The 24942-nt window shown below is 39.3% G+C and overlaps 1 protein-coding gene across 6 annotated transcripts in view; it reads left to right on the top strand.

Moving 5' to 3' along the window:
- The first annotated feature begins 14131 nt into the window (after nucleotides 1-14131).
- Nucleotides 14132-24942, top strand: part of ERC1 (ELKS/RAB6-interacting/CAST family member 1) — a 348818-nt gene continuing 338007 nt past the window's right edge. For all 6 annotated transcript variants that reach the window (XR_003001538.1, XR_003001537.1, XM_024733026.1 and 3 more), the window contains exon 1: nucleotides 14132-14933. Coding sequence is in view for 4 of the 6 variants with exons in the window: in XM_024733026.1 (XP_024588794.1) it covers nucleotides 14265-14933 (669 nt within the window). In the remaining 2 variants the exon portion in view is untranslated. The remainder of the gene's footprint in view (nucleotides 14934-24942) is intronic.

Genomic DNA, 24942 nt, shown 5'->3' with positions numbered 1-24942 from the left:
GCACAAAATAATACAATAATTGAACGTCATTGCACATATATCTTTAAACTTGTGAAATATGTCTCACAGAGAATAATTTTAAAAGCGAGACTTCTAGGTCAGAGGTATACACATTTAAAATTTGATAGATTCTGCAAAATTTTACTTGAATTGGATTTTAAAATTTTGGTCTATTGTTAATCTTTTCATAGAGGACTTAAGATAGCAGCACATTTCTTGTCCCTAGTGACATATTTAACCCTTTAACAAAATGAACAGAATCTTAAAAATGTTGGGGGGAGGAATAAATTAGTTTGGGATTAACATGTGCACACTGCTGTATATAAAATAGGTAACCAGCAAGGACCTGCTGTAGAGCACAGGGACCGCCACTCAGTATTTTGTAATAACCTATACAGGAAAAGAATCTGAAAAAGAATATGTATATATGTATGTATATATAAACTGAAGCGCTGTGCTGTATACCTGAAGCTAACACAATATTGTAAATCAACTGTACTTCAATAAAAAAAATGTTGAAATACAGCGTTTTAAAATATTCAACTCAATTCAAAGAAAAAGCACTTTTCTTATAGCAGTTAAGATTGAAGTTTTTCAGAAGGAACTGTACTGAAGAACTAAGGGAGAAAAACTCAAAATCCCCCCCTCCTTCCTGCACCCATGTATAGAAGGGTTTTAAAAATAGGAGAAATGAGTTATTAAAAGCAATAAAAATTTTATAATTACAGAAACGGGGTACCACTTTTTAAAAAATTCTAACTTAATGTTTAGTTGACATTTGCTTGACTGATAGATCTCATAGGGTATGTAGATTCATTTCCTTCCACTTTAACTCTGTCTCAGGTTGATGCTGGATGTTGTATAAAGATACTTAATGTCTAAAGTAGATTGGCTTTGGTATCCTTGATGATCTGACCTTCCCTCTTCTTTTCTCCCCTCCCCTAACTTCCACAAATCTATTCATCTGTTTACAAACATGTACTTATTGAATGCATACTGTGTGCCAGGTATAGTAGTAAGGGCTGTGCATGATACAGTAATGAACAAGGGTGTGTGTGTGTATAAAAATCCTATTCTCATAGAGTATGGTGTAATAAGAAATACAGACAACATGTAAAGAGGGTAATTGTAAATTGTAGTAAATCCTTGGAAGGGAACAAATGGAATTGTGTGTTCTCTGTAGTTCCAATTACTACTTGGTTCTGCAGTGAGTGTTGTTTACGTTATCATCATATTGTAAACTATTTATTGGCTTTCTGTCTTCAGATTTGATTTGTAGACAAAGAAAAGACAGTTATAGATCAGAAAATAAATGTCACATACCTATACAATGTAAAAGTAACGGTGTAGGTCATTAATGTGAGGTAGCTGGGTGTATTGGAACTCTCTGTTCCTCATCATATACTGAGATGGTGGTGGGCGGTTGAGTTTAAATTTTATGGAGGAAAGTTAAGGTATATTAGTTAAAATTATAAAGATAACCATTAGAAAACTAAAAGTAAACTATAATTCAACAAAAATTGGGAAAAAAAGAGGGTTATGAACAAAATTCTTCACCTTTTATGGGGAGAGACTCAAGAAAATGTATTTAAAGATTTAGATAAATCAAGAAGTAGATACTTACTCCTTAATTTAATATAAATGTATTGACTACCGTTTATGTGCCAGGCTCCATTCCAGGTGCTGAGGTGCAGCAGTGAGCAGAAGAGGGAATAGTCACTGTCCTTGTGGGGCTTTCACTCTAGTGAAGGAGACTGACAATAAACAGAGAAGTGAAAGGAATTGCGTATTATATGGCAACAAGTGTTATGAAGAAATAAGTTATGGAGATTAAATTTAGTGATTAGGAGTCAAATAATTTAGAGTTATGGAGGTAACCACTAGAATTAAAAGCAGAGTGGTCAAAAGTAGTTATCTCTAATGAGGAGAGCTCAGTGGGGAGAGACTTACTTTTTATTGTTTGAATTTTAATTTCTACATGCATGTATCACTCATTTAATAGGAACATTTAATGTCATAGGTTAAATACATTAATAACACATAATACCAAAAAGTGTACCAAAAAGTACACCAAATGACGCCAAATATGCTTGTGATTTTTTAAAGATTATTATTTAAATGAAAAGTCATAACATCAAGACCACAATAAAATAACACTGCATATTCAGTAGGATGACTGTAATAAAAAAGATGTACAGTAACAGGTATTGGTGAGGATGTGGAGAAATTGGGCTCCTCATAGGTTGCTGCTAAGAATGTGAAATGTTGCAGATGCTTTGGAAAACAGTTTGATATTTCTTAAAAAGTTAAAACAGTTTTTTGTTTTTTTTTTTGCGGTATGCGGGCCTCTCACTGCTGTGGCCTCTCCCGTTGCGGAGCACAGGCTCCGGACGCGCAGGCTCAGCGGCCATGGCTCACGGGCCCAGCCGCTCCGCGGCATGTGGGATCTTCCCGGACCGGGGCACAAACCTGTGTCCCCTGCATCGGCAGGCGGACTCTCAACCACTGCGCCACCAGGGAAGCCCAAAACAGAGTTTTTTTGTTTGTTTTTTAATTTATTAATTTTTGGCCGCGTTGGGTCTTTGTTGCTGCACACAGGCTTTCTCTAGTTGTGGCGAGTGGGGGCTACTCTTCGTTGCGGTGCACAGGTTTCTTATTGTGGTGGCTCCTCTTGTTGCGGAGCACGGGCTCCAGGCGTATGGGCTTTAGTAGGTGTGGCACGCAGGTTCAGTAGTTGTGGCTCGCGGGCTCTAGAGCACAGGCTCAGTTGCTCCACGGCATGTGGGATCTTCCCGAACCAGGGCTTGAACCCGTGTCCCCTGCATTGGCAGGCGGATTCTTAGCCACTGCGCCACCAGGGAAGCCCAAAACAGAGTTTTTATTTTTGTTTTTTTTGGCTGCACCGTGTGGCTGGCTTGCAGGATCTCAGTTCCCTAACCAGGGATTGAACCTGGGCCAGGGCAGTGAAAGCACCAAATCCTAAGCACTAGACCACAAGGGAATTCCCTAAACAGAGCTTTTATATTGCCCAAACAATTCCACTCTTAGGTATATACCGAAGAGAATTGCAGACTTTTGTCCACACAGAAACTTGTACACGAATGTCTGTAGTAGGATTATTCATAACATCAACAACCCAAATGTCCATCAGCTGATGAATGGATAAGCAAAATGTAGAATATCCATACAGTGAAATACTATTCAGCATAAAACGGAGTGAAGTACTGATACATGCTACAAAATAAAGGAACCATGAAAACATTACGCTAAATGAAAGAAACCAGACACAAAAGGCCTCATATAGTATTTATATGAAATGTCCAGAGTGGGATATTAGAATATGGAGCTCTTATCAAATGAAAAAGAGCCCTCTGACCTCATGTTCCTCCACCCTCAATTTGAGAATGTCTATCAAAGTGAACTGCTCTTGTTGATGATGATAATGTGTCATATCCCTTAAATATGTTGGGTTGAGAAAATAAAATTAAGGATCATCAGTAGATTGGAAAGAGGCAAGACTGTATAGGCAAGGAGACTGTTTTCGGAGATTGTTGTGCTGGCCACACAGGATGAGTCAGTAGAGATAGAAAGGAAATATATTAGAAAGAAAGATAAGCTTGATGGAAAGGAAATGTATTAGAAAGATAAGCTTGATGGTGCACAGCGATTGATTAGTTAATGGGAAGCTGAATAGAGGAGTGAAAAGGGGGAGTCAAAATGAATTCTATCAAAATAGGGAACATAGGAGGATAGGAGCATATTTAGGGAAAATATGTGTTCAGTTAGAGCTGTTGAATTACCTATGGGAAATCTTGGCAGATATGTACAGTAAGTAGTTGATCATGTAAGTCTGCAGCCCAAGGGAGAAGCCAGAGTTGGGACTATTGAGACAACCTAAATTAAAATAAGTACCTATTTAAAACAGGTAAGAATTGAAACTATTTGAAACAGTGGCTGTGGATGAGATGGCCCAGGAACATGTTTGAGGACAGCGCTCTAAGGCACACACCAGTGTTTTATCCGTATTTTTTAAAATTGAAGTATAGTTGATTTACAGTGTTCTGTTAATTTCCATTATGGTTTACCACAGGATATAGAATGCAGTTCTCTGTGCTCTACAGTAGGACCTTGTTGTTTATTCATTCCATATATAAAAGCCTACATCTGCTAATCCCAACCTCCCATTCCATCCCTCCCCCAACCCCCTCCGCCTTGGCAACCACCAGTGTGTACTCTATGTCCACCATTCTGTTTCTGTTTCATATATAGGTGCATTTGTGTCTTTTTTTTTTTTTTTTTTAATTTATTTTTATTTTTTTATTTTTATTTTGCGGTACGTGGGCCTCTCACCGCTGTGGCCTCTCCCATTGCGGAGCACAGGCTCCGGACGCGCAGGCTCAGCGGCCATGGCTCACGCCCCCAGCCGCTCCACAGCATGTGGGATCCTCCCGGACCGGGGCACGAACCCGTATCCCCTGCATCGGCAGGCGGACTCTCAACCACTGCGCCACCAGGGAAGCCCGCATTTGTGTCTTATCTTAGATTCCACATATAAGTGATATCATATGCATATACTAGTGTTTTAAAGGTAGGCGGAGGAAGAGGAGCCAATAAAATGTAGTAGAAAAGAATTGTCCTGGAGAGATAATAGGAGTAGCAGAAGAGTATTAGAAAGACCCAGGTAAGAGTTTCAAGGTAGAAGTGTTCAGTAGTGGGACTTCCCGGGTGGCGCAGTGGTTGAGAGTCCGCCTGCCATTGCAAGGGACACGGGTTTGAGCCCTGGTCCGGGAGGATCCCACATGCTGCGGAGCAACTAGGCCCGTGCGACACGGCTGCTGAGCCTGCGCTCTAGAGACCATGAGCCACAGCTGCTGAGCCCACGTGCCACAACTACTGAAGCCCGAGCACCTGGAGCTCATGCTCCGCACTGGGAGAGGCCACCACAGTGAGAAGCCCGGGCACCGTGGTGAAGAGTGGCCCCTGCTCACCGCAACTAGAGAAAGCCCGCATACGAACGAAGACCCAACGCAGCCAAAAATAAATAAACAAATAAATAAATTTATTAAAAAAAATAAAAAGTGTTCAGTAGCATCAAATGCAGTAGAAGTGAAGAGAATCCATTGAATTTGGCTATAAGGAAACCATTCTGGCTTTATTCTAGAAGTGGTAGTGGGAGTTTTTAGTACCTAGAGCCATATCTATACCATTTTTGTTGGATATCTTTACACTACCCTTCCCAAAATTGGTTTATTGTTTTGTCCTGATTATAAAAATAGTATGTCTTCATAGAAGAAAATTTATGGCTTGGAGAGGAAGTGAGATCATCACCCCCAAATCTTACTACCCAGAATCGTGTATCCTGCTGTAACATTAAAAACACAAACTCAGGTGGAATCTGTGTGTATAACTTTTTCTTTTTTCTGCTTGGTTTGACAACAGATCACAAATACCTTTCTCTGTTGTTAAGTATAGAGCCACATCATCATTTGTAATGACATGGTGTATTTTCTAGGTCTTCTGTAGCAAATTACCAGAAACTTGGTGGCATAGAACAATAGACATTTATTCTCTCATAATTCTGGAGGCTAGAAGTCCAAAATCAGTGTAGGCAGCGCCTTGCTCCCTCTCAAGCCTCTAGAGAGGACCCCTCGTTGCCTCTTCCTGGCTTCTGGTGGCTCCTGGCAATCCTTGGTGTTCCTTAGCTTGTAACCGCATCACTCCAGTCTCAGCCTCCTTCTTGCGTGGTCTTATTGTGCGTCTCTGTGACTGAATCTCTCTCTTTCCTCATAGAAAGACACCAGTTGGATTTAGAACCTAACATAATCCAGTATAAACTCATCTTAACTTGGTTACATCTGCAAAGACTTGATTTCCAAATAAGGTTACATTCTGGCGTTTCTAGTGGACGTGAATTTTGGGGGGATGCTATTCAACTCATTTAGATAGTAACCCATCTTATAGTTGTACCTTAACTTACATAGCCAGTACCCCATTGTTGGACATTTAAATCGTAACTTTTCACTATTGTGACCATAATGGGGGCAGGGATAATGCATGTAGTAGAACCGAGGTGATCCAGCTGGACACCTTTTGGTACCCCCTTGCCCCATCTTAACTGTGAACGGACATGTGAAGCAGCCCTGGCCTGAGAAGGACATGCCGAGGGCCTATTAGGAAGGAGTGTTTGGATTGCCATCAGGTAAGCCACTAAGCCTTGCTGGGTGCAAACTGAGGCTGGGTGCCGTTTAGGGTAGTGGAGGAGGGAGAGATGAGACCATTTGTGCTCCTGAGACCAGTGGCAGCTCTAGTTTCTTCCAGTAACCTTCCTCTTCTCTGATCCCCTCAAGAGCAGAGGCCCGTGAGAATCGTGGAGAAGCTGCTTCCCGTCCCTGTGTGCAGAAGTGACTGCAGGATGAGGGGTGGACTGTGGCAACCATGGAGGTGTGCGTTCAGGTCTCCTTCCATGGGAGCCCCACTGCCTCACTTTCTCCACTGTATCGCCTCTGCACTTCTGTCACAAATGAGTTGTCCATATATGTATGGGTCTATAATTACTGTTCTGTGTTTTTTTTTGCGGTATGCGGGCCTCTCACTGTTGTGGTCTCTCCCGTTGCGGAGCACAGGTTCCGGACGCGCAGGCCCAGCGGCCACGGCTCATGGGCCCAGCCGCTCTGCGGCATGTGGGGTCTTCCCAGACCGGGGCACGAACCCGCGTCCCCTGCATTGGCAGGCGGACTCTCAACCACTGTGCCACCAGGGAAGCCCTATAATTACTTTTTAAATCATAAAAGTAATTCATATTCATGTTAAAACCTCAGTGCAGAAAAGTGTGAAAACCCACTTTTCCCCACGAATTCTTGTATTCTTTTTATAAATTTAAAAATGTATGGTACTGGCACAAAAACAGAAGTATAGATCAGTGCAACAGGATAGAAAGCCCAGAGATAAACCCACGCACATATGGTCACCTTATCTTTGATAAAGGAGGCAAGAATATATGAAACAAAATTGAATTATTTGTAGTGAGGTGGATGGACCTAGAGTCTGTCATACAGAGTGAAGTAAGTCAGAAAGAGAAAAACATACCGTATGCTAACATATGTATATATATATATATATATATATATAATCTAAAAAAAAAAGGTTCTGATGACTCTAGGGGCAGGACAGGAATAAAGAAAGACACAAGACGTAGAGAATGGACTTGAGGACATGGGGAGGGGGAAGGGTAAGCTGGGAGGAAGTGAGAGAGTAACATTGACATATATACACTACCAAATGTAAAATGGATGGCTAGTGGGAAGCAGCTGCATAGCACGGGGAGATCAACTTGGTGCTTTGCAGCCACCTAGAGGGGTGGAATAGGAAGGGTGGGAGGGAGACACAAGAGGGAGGGGATATGGGGATATATGTATACATATAGCTAATTCACTTTGTTATACAGCAGAAACTAACACAACATTGTAAAGCAATTATACTCCAATAAAGATGTTAAAAAATGTATCTTGTATATCTTGTATCTCTTTTCTTATCACTACTTGCAGACTTAACCTTATTCTTTTTAATAGCTGCACAGTATTCTCGTAATTATATGGACTATTAACCAGAGTCTTGTTATTTCAAAGAAGTCTGCAGTTTATTTTTACTCAGTTTTCTCACTTGTGTGAAAATATGTGTAAGATAAATTCCTAGACATGCAATGACTAACATTTATTGAAAACCTACCAGGAACCAGATATTTTATACTCACTCACTAATTTGATCTTTTTAGTTGTCCTTTGAGGAAGATGATATGCCCATTTAATAGATGATACTGCGGCACTGTGAGATTTATTTATTCGTTGAAAGCTACAACGTTTAAATGGTGGAGCTGAACCAGCCCAAGCCTTCCCTTCTAGTTGCTACACAACTAAGCCTCAGGAGCACGATAAGAATTACTTCACAGGGCGCTTGTTAGGGCGAAATGTAAATATTTAAGGTCTATGCATTGCATTTTGTTTTGCACATTTTTATACTTACCCTGTAGAAAAGATTTCAGGTTACATTTTTGGTTTCATACTTAAGCAGAGTGTTACTAATATGCTTTAATATGGAGGGCAGCAGTGTTAATTAAGGAGGAAAATATAAAAACTACCATGTCCGTGTATCCTGAGCACTGTTGCTTCATGATTTGGAATTGTATTTTTAACTTTTGCCATTCCACTTCATTTGGGTAAGTTTAAAAAAAGTGACTTCATTGTTTTAAGAATTAACCTAGGGGGCTTCCCTGGTGGCGCAGTGGTTGAGAGTCCGCCTGCTGATGCAGGGGACACGGGTTTGTGCCCCGGTCCAGGAAGATCCCACATGCCGCGGAGCGGCTGGGCCCGTGAGCCATGGCCGCTGAGCCTGTGTGTCCGGAGCCTGTGCTCCGCAACGGGAGAGGCCACAACAGTGAGAGGCCCTAACAGTGAGAGGCCCCGCGTACCGCAAAAAAAAAAAAAAAATTAATCTTTTTGAATGTTGACTGTCTTGTATATCTTAGAAAAAAATCTTTGCTTATAGGTGTATGTCACCAGAACTGAATTCTTTTTAGTTTTTTTGACTTTCTGAGAAACAATTGTGCCTTCTCTTGATAGGGAGCCCCAGTATTTTAAGGCTTTCATGTTGTTTTAGAGTTAAGAATGCTTCTTTGGTGAACTTGAAGAGCTCTAAAAATTGTAAATTTTTTATGGGAATGTGGAAGTAGGAATTGATGGTGAAACTATGTTGTTAATAAACACCAAATTTAAGATAAACCAAATTTCTGGTAATGTTCTTATCAGAGTTAGATTTTAGGAACTTTTAAAAAAACCTAAATCTGGGCAGACTTGCAGAGATTTAAATGCTGTGCTGGTGTTTTAGGTATTTTTTAAAACTCAAAATGTAGGATAAAACAACTCATTTTAGGTAGTTGATAAGTCTGGCTGTGATACTAACTTGACAGAGATTTTTCAGTATTGAGAACAGATACGTACACATAGGCATGATATTTTCTGCATGATTGCTGTGTGTGTTTGTGTGTGTGTGTGTATGAATTAAAAATTTTTCTTAGACGATGAGAGGTATTAGTCTGTTCTTGTTGAGCTTATGCTGTTTTCTTGGAATTAAGATTTAGGTACAGAATTCTCTATTCTTTTTTTTTTTTTTTTTTTTTTTTGAGGTACGCGGGCCTCTCACTGTTATGGCCTCTCCCGTTGCGGTAGCTAACTCCCCCACAGCGAGTGATCCAAGAGCGTGACCAAGACTTAAGTCCCAGTGTCTTTATGAGTTAGTCTTGGAAGTGATACATCATCAGAAGCAAATCCTTTAAGTCTAGTACACATTCAAAGGGAGAGGAATTTTGCTTCCCCTCTTGAAGGGAGGAGTATCAAAGAATTTATTCAGGTACCTTAAAACTACCACAACTACTTGTCGGGAGAGTGAGTCCTGCATGGGTCTCTTCTTTCCTGCATGTCCTGAATGCGAGGGCTTGACTGCTCTTAACGTGGGTCGTTTCTCAGGATTGGGTTTGCAGCGAGCCACCTTGAGGGATGAGGTAACGTCTCCCGTTGGGGAAGACCAGGCTTACTTACTGCTTACTGTAAAAGTGGTGGATTCCCTAAACTCAGCGTTCCTCTGTAAATCCACTGCATGTGTAGCATCTGTCTGGGCCCCCTTGTGTTGCCTTGTGGGACTTGGGGGTAAGAATGGATGCTTATACTGCTGGCTGTGCTGTGAGTAATAAAGTTCTTTGTCTCTGACTCAGGAGACTCATGTGTTCTGTCTGGTAAGTAGGAGGAGAAGGTTTGAAGTAACCACAACAGATACTAGATAGGGAGCTAACAAAATATTGGATAGGAAGCAAACTAAGAGACTTGTAGGACTCTGGGGCCAACACTATGGGCTCAAACTGAACAGCTGCATGATTTTTTCCAGCAGCAGTCAGAACTCCAGGTAGGTAATTGGTGAAGGTGTTTCTTTTGGATTAATCAAGGGCAGGGGAGTTTGGAATGTGAAATTATTTTTTTCAAACTTTTGTGGTATAATTTATGTACAATAAACTGAACATATTTAAAGTCTGTAGTTCGATGAGTTTTGACCTGTATACGCCTGGGAAGCCTCACCCCAGTCAAGATAGTGAACATTTTCATCACTCCAAAAATTTCCTCCTACCCCTTCATGATCCATGCATCCCTCAGCCCCAGCCCCAGGCACCTACTGATGCACTTTCTGTCATAATGGAGTCCTTCTAGAATTTTATATAAATGAAATCATATGGCTTAACTTTTTTTTTTTCTGGTCGGAATTATTTTTTGTTAGCTGTCTAAAGTGCAAGAATTATTATCTTGTGGTGATGGGTCTGGCAGATTTTTAAAAGTAATTAAACATTTTGAAACCCAGTCTTCCCTGAAGCTCATATTAGAAAGCCAGGATGAGGGCTTGAGACAGAGCTGGTGAATTCTCTTCTTTTGTTGTAGAAATGAATATAGTTCTTGACAGCAACAAACGACTCCACGTGCAAATGCCATGTTGGGTCTGAAAGCGGCTTGCATGTTAGAGTGCGCCCGTAATGCTGACAACGCGATGTGGGTGTTTGTCGCTGGATCTCAGCCTGTTTAATAGTGTGGCTTAGTTACGTGACCACAGGAAAATAAGAGTTGTGTACAAAAGCACAGCTGGGAATTTTTTTCTTGACTGTGGCACTTTAAAGTTCTGATGGCGCGATTCCTGGGACTCTGAATTATTATTCTTTATTTTGTTAGTTTTCCTTATCTTGTTCTTTTTGCCCACCATCTTTTAAAAAAGACTTTCTCCTTAATAGAAAGATAAATGTGATTATTTAAGCATTACACCTTGGAAAACCTAAGGTGTGCCTTAAAGTTTAGGTTTAGAGTCCTAGATTAGCAGGACACCCTGCCTTAAAACTGGAGGCCTTTAATATCCTACGGACAATTGAGGTGTTAACATCAGCAGATGATGGTGGATAAGCATAGTAGTTAAGGGTTTCCAGGGCTCTGGGATTAGGGCACCCTACCACTTAATAGCTAAGTCACTTAACACCTATAAGCCTCACGTTCTTCGTCTGTAAAGTGGAGCTAACGACAATGCCTGTGTTGTAGGGGGCTTATAAATATTAAATTAAATCTTATAAAATTCTTAGCACAGTGCCTGACATATGGTAAACACTTACTGTATGTTAGCTTCTGTTATCATTCATGGGATTCTGGGTAATGAATAGCTCTCTTATTTTAAGCAATATTCAGATGACTTAAAAAAAAGAACAAACTTTGCATCCCTCTTTGGTCTTGAAATAGAATTCACTTGAACAGTACTGTATCACCTACCTTACAGTCCAGATTAATCATGAAAAGGAATGTTTACTTTCTGAGGTAGGTTAGTCCTGGGAAGGAATTTCCTAACATTACTAGTGGAATATTGCAATATCTGAACTTGGTGTCCTATTGCTATTTCTGAGACGGAAGGCTCAGACTCTGTGTTTTTCCTGTCCTGCTTGTTGTTACCTTAGGTCTATCTTTAGTGGTCTATCTTTACTGGATCACTAGAGACGAGACTGCCAGTATATTCATATTTCTGAAGATCTTTAACTTGTTTGAGTTTGGTTCAGACATATAGACCCTTTAAAATCTTTTGACCATGTGATTTACTTGGATTGCACTCTCAATTGCATATTAAAATATTATTTAATATGTTGAAATCTGTTTCTTGACCTAAGCCAATTCTTTGGTAGAATGATATTAGGAAATCACAGAGATCTAGTTTAGATGTGTATTGATTTATGTTTGAGAGGAGTGTAGAAAGTAGATAGCTATGATATGTTTTTAAAATTTGTCTTAATTACTATACTTGTAGAATATGAACATATTTTCCTATTAAAACATTCAAGCATTTGAGTATTGTGAGTCTAAAGCTTTACAAGTGAAGCTAAAGCCTCCACAGACATTTCTCCCCGAGCTTAGAAGGAAAATTCCCTTCCCATCTAACCACTGCTGTTTCAGATTTGGCATTTCTCATGTAGGAATTCTTTATATATTTTGTATACAAATCTTTATACATATGTTAGATATTTTTTCACCAAGGGTTTGGTTTTTCTTTTAATTTTTGGTGTATTTTGTCATTTTGATATGATTGAATATTAGTCATTTTTCTTTGTTTTTTTGTCTTTTGTTTCTTATTTAAGAAGCCCTACCTTAACTGAAGTTCACAAGGATATTCACCTACGTTTTCTTCTAGTACTTTTTAAAAAACTTTTTTTATTTTTATTTTTTGTGGTACGCGGGCCTCTTACTGCTGTGGCCCCTCCCGTTGCGGAGCACAGGCTCCAGACGCGCAGGCTCAGCGGCCATGGCTCACGGGCCCAGCCGGTCCGCGGCATGTGGGATCTTCCCAGACCGGGGCATGAACCGGCGTCCCCTGCATCGGCAGGCGGACTCTCAACCACTGCGCCACCAGGGAAAACCCTTCTAGTACTTTTAAAAAAATTTATTTATTTACTTATTTTTGGCTGCGTTGGGTCTTCGTTGCTGCGCGTGGGCTTTCTCTAGTTGTGGCGAGCGGGGGCTACTCTTTGTTGCGGTGCACGGGCTTCTCACTGCGGTGGCTTCTCTTGTTGCGGAGCGTGGGCTCTAGGCACACGGGCTTAGTAGTTGTGGCTTGCGGGTTCTAGACCTCAGGCTCAGTAGTTGTGGCGCACGGGCTTAGTTGCTCTGCAGCATGTGGGATCTTCCTGGACCAGGGATCAAACCTGTGTCCCCTGTGTTGACAGGCCGATTCTTAACCACTGTGCCACCAGGGAAGTCCCTCTTCTAGTACTTTTAATAGTTTTAAAATTTGTATCTTTAATGTACATAGAATTTATTTCTGTGTACTGTGTGAAGTAGGGATGTAATTTATTTTTTTCCAAGAGCACCAGTTGTTGGAACTCCATTTATTGAATGATTTGTCCTTTCCTCACTGTTTTGAGATGTTAACTTTTAGCATGTACTAAATTCACATATATAATTTAGAGCCTATTCTTGGCCATTTCTGTACAGTTTTAATCACTATAGCTTTAAAAGGCTCCGAGTCCTTATGAGAAATCCTAGGGGTCAGATATGGTTTTGGAGTCCAGGTTTTTTCCCCATAATGCCCAGTGGGCGTTATGCAGTATCCTGTAATCATACACATTGTTTTCCCAGTGACGTGTACGAATAATCACACTAGGTGAGATACGTATAAACAATAAGTGACCTCATATCAAATCATGCCAGGTTTTGCCACTAAATAGGTTAAAAAGAAAAAAAAACTTATTTTCAGAGTTTTAAAACATTTTTGCATTGCAAATAAAGGATCATGGACCTATAATGTGTCTTGCTATTTAGGGGGCATCTTCCTTTGTTCTTCTGTTTCAGATTGTTTTGGTTATTGTTGTACCTTTACTCCTCCATTTGAATTTTGGAGTCAGCTTGTTGGGTTATGTGAGGAATCCTGTAGAGATTTTCATTGGCATGTGGAGTAGCTGGGGAAGAACGGACACCTTTACAATGTTTGTCTTCTCCTCCGTGAACATGGATAACTTTCCTTTTGTTCAGGAGCGTTTTGTAGTTTTTCCAAAAATTCTTGCACATTTTTGTTATATTTATATAGCAAAGTGTCTTTATGGTTTTGTTGCTCTTGTGAATGGGATTTTTTAAATTGCATTTTCTAGTTGTTATTACTAGTGTACAGAAAAGTACTGATACGTATATATTGATCTGTGCCTAAGCAGATGGTTGAGTTCTCTTATTGGTTCTAGTATTGTCAGCTGATGATCTTGGATTTTCCAGTTAGAAAAATCATATATTCAAACACTGAGTTTTATCTTTTTCTTGCCAATCTTTACACTCTTATCTCGTCTTCTTTTCCCTTTGCTTGGTATGGTTTCAGTATTCAGTTTCGAGACATGTTGAGTGTTTTTACAATGATGTTTACTGAGAAATAAGTTACGCTGTAGACAGGGGCAGGAGTAAATAGATGATCGAAGGGGAGGTCTTGCTCAAGGGGGGCAATGGAAAGTGCCTGAGAGGGGAAGTGCTTCTTTTTGGAGGAGTTAATGTGTGATCTTCTCGTTACAGATATGGTGTAAGCTATCTCTTCAAGACTGGGCAGCTGAGGACCTGGTATTTCTGATTAGCCTTCAGCAGACTTATAGCCACAGAGAAACCTCACAGAGTTCCGTATTTTGTTTTCTGCTTTACACCTTTCCTGGCACCTGAATTCATCTTGCAACCATGTATGGAAGTGCTCGCTCAGTTGGGAAGGTGGAACCAAGCAACCAGAGCCCTGGGCGATCACCTCGGCTTCCGCGTTCCCCTCGGTTGGGTCATCGTCGAACCAATAGTACAGGAGGGAGTTCTGGAAGCAGTGTCGGAGGTGGCAGTGGGAAAACCCTTTCAATGGAGAATATCCAGTCCTTAAACGCTGCCTATGCCACTTCTGGCCCTATGTACCTAAGTGACCATGAAAATGTGGGTTCGGAAACACCTAAAAGCACCATGACACTTGGCCGTTCTGGAGGACGTCTGCCTTATGGTGTGAGGATGACTGCTATGGGCAGCAGCCCCAATATAGCTAGCAGTGGGGTTGCTAGTGACACCATAGCATTTGGAGAGCATCACCTCCCTCCTGTGAGCATGGCATCCACCGTTCCTCACTCTCTTCGTCAAGCAAGGGATAACACAATCATGGATCTGCAGACACAGCTGAAGGAAGTATTAAGGGAAAACGACCTCTTGCGAAAGGATGTGGAAGTAAAGGAGAGCAAATTAAGTTCTTCAATGAATAGCATCAAGACCTTCTGGAGCCCAGAGCTGAAGAAAGAACGAGCCCTGAGAAAAGATGAAGCTTCCAAAATCACTATTTGGAAGGAACAGTATAGAGTTGTGCAGGAGGAAAACCAGGTTAGTTATATATACATGTCTGCCTTTCTGTATTCTGTACTTACGAAACAATTCACGTACATAAATGAAATGAGCCATTCTTTCTCTTTTCTTTCTTAGGTCTTTCCCTTCTTGGTTCATTTATTTTCCTTCTTCCTGTTTTTCTTAGTGTTTTGTGCTCTCCATTTCTTCACCTTCTCCAGATTGGTCCTGTGCTTTAATTTTTTTCTGGCTGCCATGTCTGCTTGCTCACCATTCTTGCTTGTTTCTTTTCCCTAGCTTCTCTTTCTCTTCCTCTTTTCTTTCAGCATATATTATCTTTTTTCACTTCTTATGAGAATGTAACTTTGCCACATGCTCTAAGATCCGTTATCAAAATCATTCAGGCTGTGTAACTTAAGTGGGGTATAGCGTTAAGATTTACCATAGTAAATGTTAAAAAAGTCAATCTTAAAAAAATTCCTATCACAAGGCAAATCAATATCTTGACAGTACAGAACGGAAATTAATTTTAAAAAGTTAACATTGACATTGTACATATTTATTAAGTACCAACAGTGAGTAGCAGTTCTTTCTCTTGACATTTAGGAAAGTTTAACTTCAGGATCCTTTTTTAAAAAAATTCTTTAATTCTTCAAATTTGAGGATTTAAGGTGGAAGAAAGGCCACTTGCTGTGATTGGTTATATATAAAATATAAATTAGATTTTGGTAGAAGTTGAATGTTAAATTGAGGTTATTGAATTTATCACTGAATTAGCTAGCCAGTGTACCTTTTTGATGGTGCTGAAAATATGCCTGTCACCAAGACAGTTTTAATTATCCAGCGACCTGGAAATTTCCAGTCCATTTTAACGAGAAAAAAAAATTATTGGCTTACTTCTTTATTTTCAAATAATTCAGACAGCTAATTATGCCTATACTTTAAAAGCTGTGTGGATAAAAAGCAGTGACAATAACCTTTCTAATTATCAAGCTACATTCAAAGGCAAATATTTGAATCTTCTGAAAAGACTGTGGTGGGAACTCAGCACTTTAGTCCAGTGGAAGTGAAACAGTCCACAGAGCTCTGATGCCAGAAAAACCATATGTGCTGAAGGAGGGTGAACAATGCCTTATCGAGATTCCGCCCCCTGCCCTAATTACACACCAGTGCTGGCAGGAGTATATTCTTCCTGCACCCACTATAATTACCACACAATCCTAAAATTGTATAACTTTGGTCCAAAAAATGAAGGGTGCAATTTTAAAGTAAAGTGAGACACTGCAATGAGATACAGAGAACTGAGAATGCTAATTAATAGATTATAGTGAGCCGGCAGTGGGCCCTAATTAAACTCTGCATTCATTACACCCTCCATAGCCCTCAGAGGTTGGACATTTTCCACTTTACAAAGAAGATTGGTTTAATAGGATTTACAGTAATTAAACAAATTTCCCCATTTCAGTTTGAGATTGGGGATTTAGACACATTCTAAATGTTTGATCTGATTGGACCACAGAGATCTTGGTCTAGAATCCTATCAAATGAAAAAACACATTTGCTTAGAATTGCCTAATGTGTATGGTTCATTATTAGGAAGTCCTTTTAGAAGATTGTTTCAAAAATAAATATCCAGCTGTTTTTGTTACTGAACTTTCAAGTACTGGTGTTGGAGAAATGGAACAATATATGTTTTAACAGGAAAAGGCTTTTCTTTTTCTTTTTTGAAATTACGAACCCTTGTCCCCTGCATCGGCAGGCGGACTCTCAACCACTGCGCCACCAGGGAAGCCCGAGGAAGGCTTTTGGTGTGCTTACCTGATGAAGAATAAAAGTCCAGCTGTGAGCTTGGTTAATTGCAAAGCTAAGGCTTTGGATGATTTATATTTTTAAATTTTATTCTAACCAGCATCTAATAAAGATACTGTCATACTTCTTTTTGGTTATTATGCCTTGTAATATTCCTGTATGTTTAGTTGGAAGCTTATTTTTAAAATAATTATTTTAAACCACTTTCATTGGAATTTTGTGTGATCAGAGTACCTTTAAAAAACTATTACAGTATGGCAAGTGAGTTTAATGTTTTGCTTTTTGTAATTTTTTGCTCTTGGAGTTTGATTTTATTCAGGATTCTGATTTTTTGATTTTATTTATTTAGGGATCAAGAGAATTTGAAGTTCAGAAATTAAAAAAGAGACTTGCTCTCTGTAAATCTTTGTTTTGTCATTTGTTCTCACTGTTTGGACACTCGTGACTGTTAACATTTTAATAATTTTAGGTTGTACCTTGATTTGTTACATGGTGAAAGCCATTATTATTTGAATTTAAATAAACTTTTTCATGAGGTTGCTAATTGTTTCACTGTCATTTAAAGTCTGATTTCAAAATCTGGGATCTCTGTCTTGGACTCTTTGTTTAACTTTTCTTTTTGATAATCCCGTTTTAACACAGAGATGAATTATGAATGATTATTCAGAGTATTGTGGATAAATCGGTATTCTAGTCTCTCTTCCAGATAGATTTGATCTTTTCTGGCGTTCCAGAAATGGCATGTGTTAGAGGCACTGTGGAGAATGTCCTGAGAAAATTAAGTCAAATGTGAGATCGATATGCTCCTTTTGGGGAGTTAACAGTCATTTTGAGAAGCAAAATTGGTTCATGTGTGGCTTATAGAAATATAAGCTACCCATCCATTGGATTTTTCATGTGCGAAGGTATATAAATGCGTGTGGGAAATTGGCTTCTTGTAGAGCTGGTAAATTTGCTTACCTGGGATGTAGTGGAGTATTATGGAAGATGATCCAGTGAATCTAATAAAAACTGTTGTACAAATACCTGACAGGGCTTATTTGTGAGGAAATACGAGAAATTGCCAGAGGATTGCAGTCTCTCTTTCCCCTCTGGTACATTTTGCAGTGTGGTCTAGTGTGTGATTTCATCTCAGTGATAGAATTGGTTTTATGGGTTTGCTAACTTACAGAATCTATGAAGATAGCAGCTTAGATATGAGTTGGGAAACCCATTTTTTATTCTTTCGTGCAAAAGAAACCAGAAAATGAACTTGCTTTTTTTAGTTACACTAATATTGATCAAGGGAGGTCATAGTTCCATTTTACTTTTTAAAATCATGCTGCCCCTGGAACTTGCTATCATGTTACCAGTGCTCTATTTGCCCGGAAGAGTATTGGAGGGGCCTGGAAACCATGCTTTATAACAAGTGGTTGTGGGAACTCTAAAGGAGAGACGTGTGGCATTTTAGTTATACTCTGTGTTTCGACGGGCAGCCATGAAGAAGAAAGTTTTTTCCCTTTCTTTCTTCTTCGGTATTTTTTTTGGAAAGCCAGTACTGGAAAAAGGAGTACAGATATGAAGGTTTTACGTTCTGGCTCCATGGAGGAATGCATTTTCTAACAAAGCTGTATCCGTTTGATGCAAGAGTCAGCTTCACAGTCCAGTGCTTGACCGTCACTGGAATTGGTTCCTGGGAGGCCCGATGCCTCTGACAGCTGTGTGGGTGCTCCTGGCCTTTCAGCTCTGCAGGGTGCCTGCAGTGACTTCTCCGGCAGCCATTTAAAGAGTTCCCCCTCCTCTCACCCTCTTTTGCCGCTCCTGGCCTAGCTTCCTCCCTCTCTCCCTTTATGACAACTTTATTGAGGTATAATTTAATTCATCCTTTAAAAGTGTGTAACTTTTTTCCTTCTTAATCTGACTTATTCAAAGAAGAATTTGAAGAAAGTAACAGGAAGTTAGTTGCCCTAGGGTGTTCTCGAACAACGGAATGAAAGACATAACCAAAAAAGTTGTTTAGGAGCAGCTTTTATTGCTTGTCTGCAGAGCAGATTGAAGGAAGGCAGGCAGGGAAAGCGAATGAGTTCGTTGCAGGAGGCCTGGATTTATTTGGGTAAGAGGAATGGGGAAGGAGGTGCACATCCACGAAGTATTTTCAAAGAGATATTTGCATATAGACTGTGATGGCAAGAGAGAAGACTGCGATGAACTGTGGTATTGAGACTGAGGAAATGTTTTTGCCATTGATGATAAATGGTTAGAGATTAGAAGGTAGAACTAGATTAAGGGTAAGAAATGGTGAATTTAGTTTTCATTATTTGAGGAGAAGTTTTTTGTAAGCGTTTGCAGATAAGAGACTAGTGACTGTGACCTCAGGTACAGGCACAGGGATGTTGTTATATGTTTGCTTGTTAATGTTGGAAATTGTACTGATCTAGTTAGTTCAGTCGCACAAGCTGAATGTCCCTGCTTGTGGGAGTTAGGAGTGGAGAGGAAGAGAGAAGCCATTTAACAGCACATGTTTTATGTATGGTTTCTCACCCGCTGTGTCTGTGTCTTGGTCTCCTGTCTTTCTTGTGGTATTTCTCTTTGATGGTAGATAACTTGAGTGACTCTCGATTACTGAAAGTCACTCTTCATTTAGAAAGGTGAATGTTTATGTTCCTGTCATGAACGAACTTTTGCTAATAGACATCCTTTATTTTGTTTTAGTTAACAAGTTCATTGAAATCAGGTACCTCTGCATGATGAATTTGGAGTAAATTCGTCAAAAAGAGAAGTACTGTGGAAATGTGCTTTCAGCAAGAAAATGATTAACTTCATATTGAAAGTGTTCCGTTCTTCGCTAAGGACAAGATTAGAAATCTTTTATGAACTGTTTCTTCTCACTTTCTGTGCTGCCATGTGCATCTCCAAAAGCATTTATTTTTCCTTCTGGAGTTGGAAAGTCGACACATTTCATTAGACAGATTTAAAAAATTCTTTTGTTAATAGCACTTCTTATTTCATCAGAAGAGTCTTCAAGTATTGGTAAGCTCACCAGGCAGGAGATACAAGTTTTCCAAAATTCTGAGTTTTCCTTGAAACTCGGATTTTATCATTGGCAAGAAGTATTGCCAGTTATTGTCTTTGAGTTGACAGGTTAGTTTAAATTTTGAGAAAAATTTATCCGTATACCTGAGTCTGAATAATCATTGGTTTTGAGTTCAGTCTTTTAAAATGGTGCTCACTGAGACAGCCATTGTATTTCAGTGTGCAGCAGAAGTGCTTTATGCCTCTGAGAAAGAGAGACCTGAATGATGTGACTCTTGGGGGTGAAATGTTCCAGGCAGAAGGGACTATGAGTCTAAAGGCCTTACTGGGGTCTTCTGACTCTGGTAAGAGGTTGCCACTAAGGGTCTTGATTAGTTTATTCTTTAGCTATAATACCCCTCTTCTCTTATCTGTTGTGTTGTAATAAAACGTCGTGGTCTTTGACATCAGCAAGGCTTTTGCTTCTTCGCCATGGTTTAGGAAATTTTACTATTTCTTCAGTAATAGTAAATAATGGGAAAAGACTGGATAAAACCTAATACCAAAATTCAGCCCAGACAGTATTAAATAATAGAAAGCTTTGCTGTTTTAGAAAGCTGGAAAAGTACTTCTTCAAAGTTTTGGAATGAATTTATCCATGTGCATTGAATGAAACTTCCTGCTTTGAGATCTATCCTTAATCGTTTTGGTTGTGCGTTCTCAGATATAAACTGTGGTTAGAGATGCCACCCTTTTTCTGGCAAGCTTGTGAAAGTGTTCATCTGTTTTTATTTTATTTTATTTTATTTTTATTTTTTTGCTGTATGCGGGCCTCTCACTGTTGTGGCCTCTCCCGTTGCGGCCATGGCTCACGGGCTCAGCCGCTCTGCGGCATGTGGGATCTTCCCAGACCAGGGCATGAACTGGCGTCCCCTGCATTGGCAGGCAGACTCTCAACCACTGTGCCACCAGGGAAGGCCCCATCTGTTTTTAAATACTAGTTTTAATGTTTAATATTTAATATTGTTGACTTAACAAATATTGAACACCCCCTTTGTATTATTGTATTTTTCTGCTGAACTGACCTTAAACTAGAAATAAAGCTGAAAGCAATGTGAAAACTATTAAGGTGGTAAATTGCTTTCTTGAATTTTTGGACTCCTGAATTAACATTAACATTAAAGTGTCTTAGTGATTTAGAGGATCTATGTAAAGAATACTTACATTTTCTCTTGGATTGTTCTTTTCACACTGTATCTTATTTTGTAGGGTATAATGAATAGGAGGATAATAGACTTCTAGAAATACATAGTGTACCCCTTAGTAGAAACATCAGTGAAAGGAATAGCAACAAGTTGAAAAAGGTCAAAAGAGCCAATGTTTTCTTCTTGTTGCTGCTTGTTAATGGCATATATTTTTCTGTCATTAGAGAGGTGCCTTGGGTGGGCTGTCTTAGCCAGTAGTTATAGTTGGCGAAGCAGTAAATATTCTCCTTATGGAATGTTTTGCAGTAAGGATTCCTCTTTGTCTCATCAGTTACCCAGTTTTTACTGTGAAGAAACTAAAAAAGGAAAAGGATATATTGATCAATTTTTGGTTGTAATTGTGATTTTTAAATTTGTTTGCTCTCTGGGATCCATTTAATATCCATAACCTTAAATAAAGGAGGACTTAAATTCTTCAAGAACTACTGCATACTTTAAAAATTGACTTGTGAGCAGTGCTTGAACATTATAATTTGTTGCCCTGAAAATGAGAGCAAATCATCAAGAATTCCTTGACAGCGGGAATCTGTATTACTATTGCTTAACTATTAGAAAGTATTGTAAAATTCTGAAGGAGAGCTCAATTTTAAAGACTAAGAATATTGGCAGGCAATGCATCTTAAGCCATTCTCATGGAAAATTTTATGTAACTTTTTAATTACCTAGTTTGTGCTTGAGGAATACCCATTAAACTTAAAATAGGGAGCTGTTGTTGAGTGCAGAGCCCACGATATGTGCTGGTTTCTGCTAAAGTTACCTTGTGAATATTTAGGCCTATTATTTCGTATGTTTCATCTTGATTTGGTTTTTAAATTCTCTGAACGGTAAAAGAAAAGAGAAAATATGTATTTTTATTTTCTGATACTGCCAGCATAAGATACGATGAGAGGTTGTCACCCACTGGTTTATCACACAATACATTTTTTTGCCTTAGAGCAGGGATTTGGACAAGTTAATCTCTTAAATTTTCCTCTGTGCTGTAAAATTTTGTGATGAAGAATTGTGTCCTTAAAAGCATAACTGAGAAATATTTTTTCAGGTTAAGTTTCTTTTTTTTTTTTTTTGTGGTACGCGGGCCTCTCACTGTTGTGGCCTCTCACAGTTGTGGCCTCTACCGCTGCGGAGCACAGGCTCTGGACGCGCAGGCTCAGCGGCCGCTCCTCGGCATGTGGGATCTTCCCGGACCGGGGCACGAACCCGTGTTTCCTGCATCGGCAGGCAGACTCTCAACCACTGTGCCACCAGGGAAGCCCCAGTTTCTTCATTATTTATATTGAGTTCTCCTTCTGTGTTTTGTGAAATCTAGGAAGAGATATGTGTCTGTAATTCAGGTATTTTCATTGTCAAAAAAATATAAATAATGGTATGTTATAGATGACTTGCATACCATCTGTAAAGACTTTTAGACTGGTATTTATATATATTATTCTTTGTACACCAGTATCATTCCTGTTGTTGGTCTGAGATAATGGTATTAAAATGAAAGCAAATCTGCTTTGATTAGCCGTTCACAGATGAATCTTTGTTTAAGCATAGTATTTTTATTTATTTATTTTTACACAGCTGCACTGTTTACATTATAAATGCCCTACAGCATTCACTCTATTTCAAAGAAAAACATTTTTTGGGGAGCTAAGTGAAAACTGTTGTTGTGTAGGATATAAAATCTACTGAGAAAGTAGAAGAATATATTCAGAAAACGTTCTTAGTTTTAATTATCTTTCATAGATTTGATAATCTGAGTAATTTATTCTAAGAGCCACATGGCTCTTCATGGGCATAGGCACTTAGCATAGGTGACACATTCTTAGGAGAGAAGCATACTTAATGAGTTCCAACCTTTCCTATCCTGTAATTTCATGAGGTATATTTCTTGTTTCTCTGAGAAAACATGCTCCCCATGGTACAGAGCATTTTCAAGAAACGAAGCAGTCAAAAGAGAATCTACTTAAATGGTAGTGGACAGATTCCTGACTTTCTCTTGGTATTTTTGGTGATAGGTACTTGTTGTTCTCAATTGTTGGAAAGTTTTGGGAACATTGGCAGGAAGCATAATTTGGATGCAGAAGGCAGTGTTTGGATTTAGGGTAGAGAAGGCCCAGGATTCCTAGATACCCTGAAATGCTTAGGATAGCCCTGCATTGAAAAATTCTCCCTTATTCCATATGATTTTCAAACGTCTTGCCAAAAATTTGTATAGATGAGAAATCTGTTTATAATGACCTGAGCCTAGATCCTAACTATATACATAAGTGCATGAATACATTAGCATCGTTTTGAATAGCTGTAGTGTACATTGAATTTTCTAGCATTGGGACTGCTGTGTAAGTTGATGGAAGATCATAACTTTGTTTTGTTTGGAACTTTATGTAGAGTTTTTATTATTTTAGAAAATCACATAAGCAGCAACATTGCATTGTTGACCAATGCATCCACCAAACAGCCTCTCTCTGCACATGCCCATGTCAGCATTTCACATGTTAAAATACATGTTATTTTATTATAAAACTCCTTATCTTTCTTTCACAGAGCATTATATTAATATTTGTGGATTTCATGTGAGGGTAGGCTTATTATCTATGAATTTTATTTTAAGATAGTAAAGGGTACATGACAAGATACTTGTTATAAGAAGGGGAAGGGTGGCCTTGGGTCTGATGAGCTTGGGAATCGCTGGTGTAGTGGATAGGACACTGATTCTAAAAAAGGAGACTTGCATTCTCATTTTGATCCTGGCTCTGCCAGTCAGTAGTAACTAGGTGTGTGACCATGGGTACATGGTTTAATCTTTTTGGACCCGTTTTCTCATCTGTAAACCCTAGAGGGTTGGACAAGGTGGTCTCTAGAGATTCTTTCTTACTTCTACAGTTATTTGATTTAAAAAAAAAACTTATTTATTTGGCTGTGCTGGGTCTTGGTTGCGGCACGTGGGATCTTCGTTGCCACGTGCAGGATCTTCGTTGTGGCATGTGGGATCTTCAGTTGCGGCATGCGGGATCTAGTTCCCTGACCAGGGATGGAACCCAGGCCCCCTGCATTGGGAGTGCGGAGTCTTAACTGCTGGACCACCAGGGAAGTCCCACCAGTTATCTGATTTGTTTTTGTCAGTTTTCCTAATGGAATTCTCTCTAAGAATCTCTTCACTTTGATTTAATGCCCTGGTTCAAGACTGATTCACATAACCAAGGTAGGCCCTTCTGGGAATGAGAAATACTTGACTATTGATGTCCTTTCCAAGGTAGGCAGCATAAAATCAGTGCTTGCATATAAAGAGCAAAGAGCTTTCTTGTGAGTTTCGTCAGTTGTCACATGGAGAAAATGCTTTTTTGATTGTTGTGATAATTAAATGAGATTAAAGGAGATAATGTGTATAAAATTATGGACAAGACTAAATGCCATAATAGGTATACAGAGCAATCAGTGTCAATTGGAACCAAGTCTCGTATTTCATAAATACAAAGAATGTTGTAGAACATTTTTTGAAGTATGGGATGTATCTTATAATCTGCTGTGAGGAGGGAAGCAGTAGCATGGGACCTATACAGATTTTCTAGAAAGTGGGTCACAATGGATAATAAGTTTCATTTGGATAACTAATTATTACCAGTGTAGCCTTAATATTCCTGAAGGAGTTACCAGGACCTTTGAGTAGGGTAATTAGCTCTCAGGATTTTCAGTTACAGTCTTACCCATTATTTAACATTTTTATTTCCACAATGACTCATCCATGAATTATAGAGTGCTTTCCCAAAAGGAATGTAATATTGCTGGAAATAGTTTTTTTACTGCTCTGTTTTATCTCTGTGGTAAGGAGTTTCTGGCTAGTTAGTTGGACCCAAAACTCTCTGTAAATAATTTAAACTATGTGACTTTGTATAAAGAAGACTTAACCTTTACAAAACAGTGGAGAATTCTTGAGGGTGGACAACACAGAATGTATATATTTACTTGTGTTTATTTAAAACTATTTATTTCTGTGCTGT

The sequence above is a fragment of the Neophocaena asiaeorientalis genome, unplaced genomic scaffold (assembly GCF_003031525.2).
Source record: "Neophocaena asiaeorientalis asiaeorientalis breed wild unplaced genomic scaffold, Neophocaena_asiaeorientalis_V1.1 scaffold150, whole genome shotgun sequence".
Classification (NCBI taxonomy): domain Eukaryota; kingdom Metazoa; phylum Chordata; class Mammalia; order Artiodactyla; family Phocoenidae; genus Neophocaena; species Neophocaena asiaeorientalis.
The sequence above is the reverse complement of the archived record's forward strand: the minus strand, read 5'-3'. Positions and strand labels throughout refer to the sequence as shown.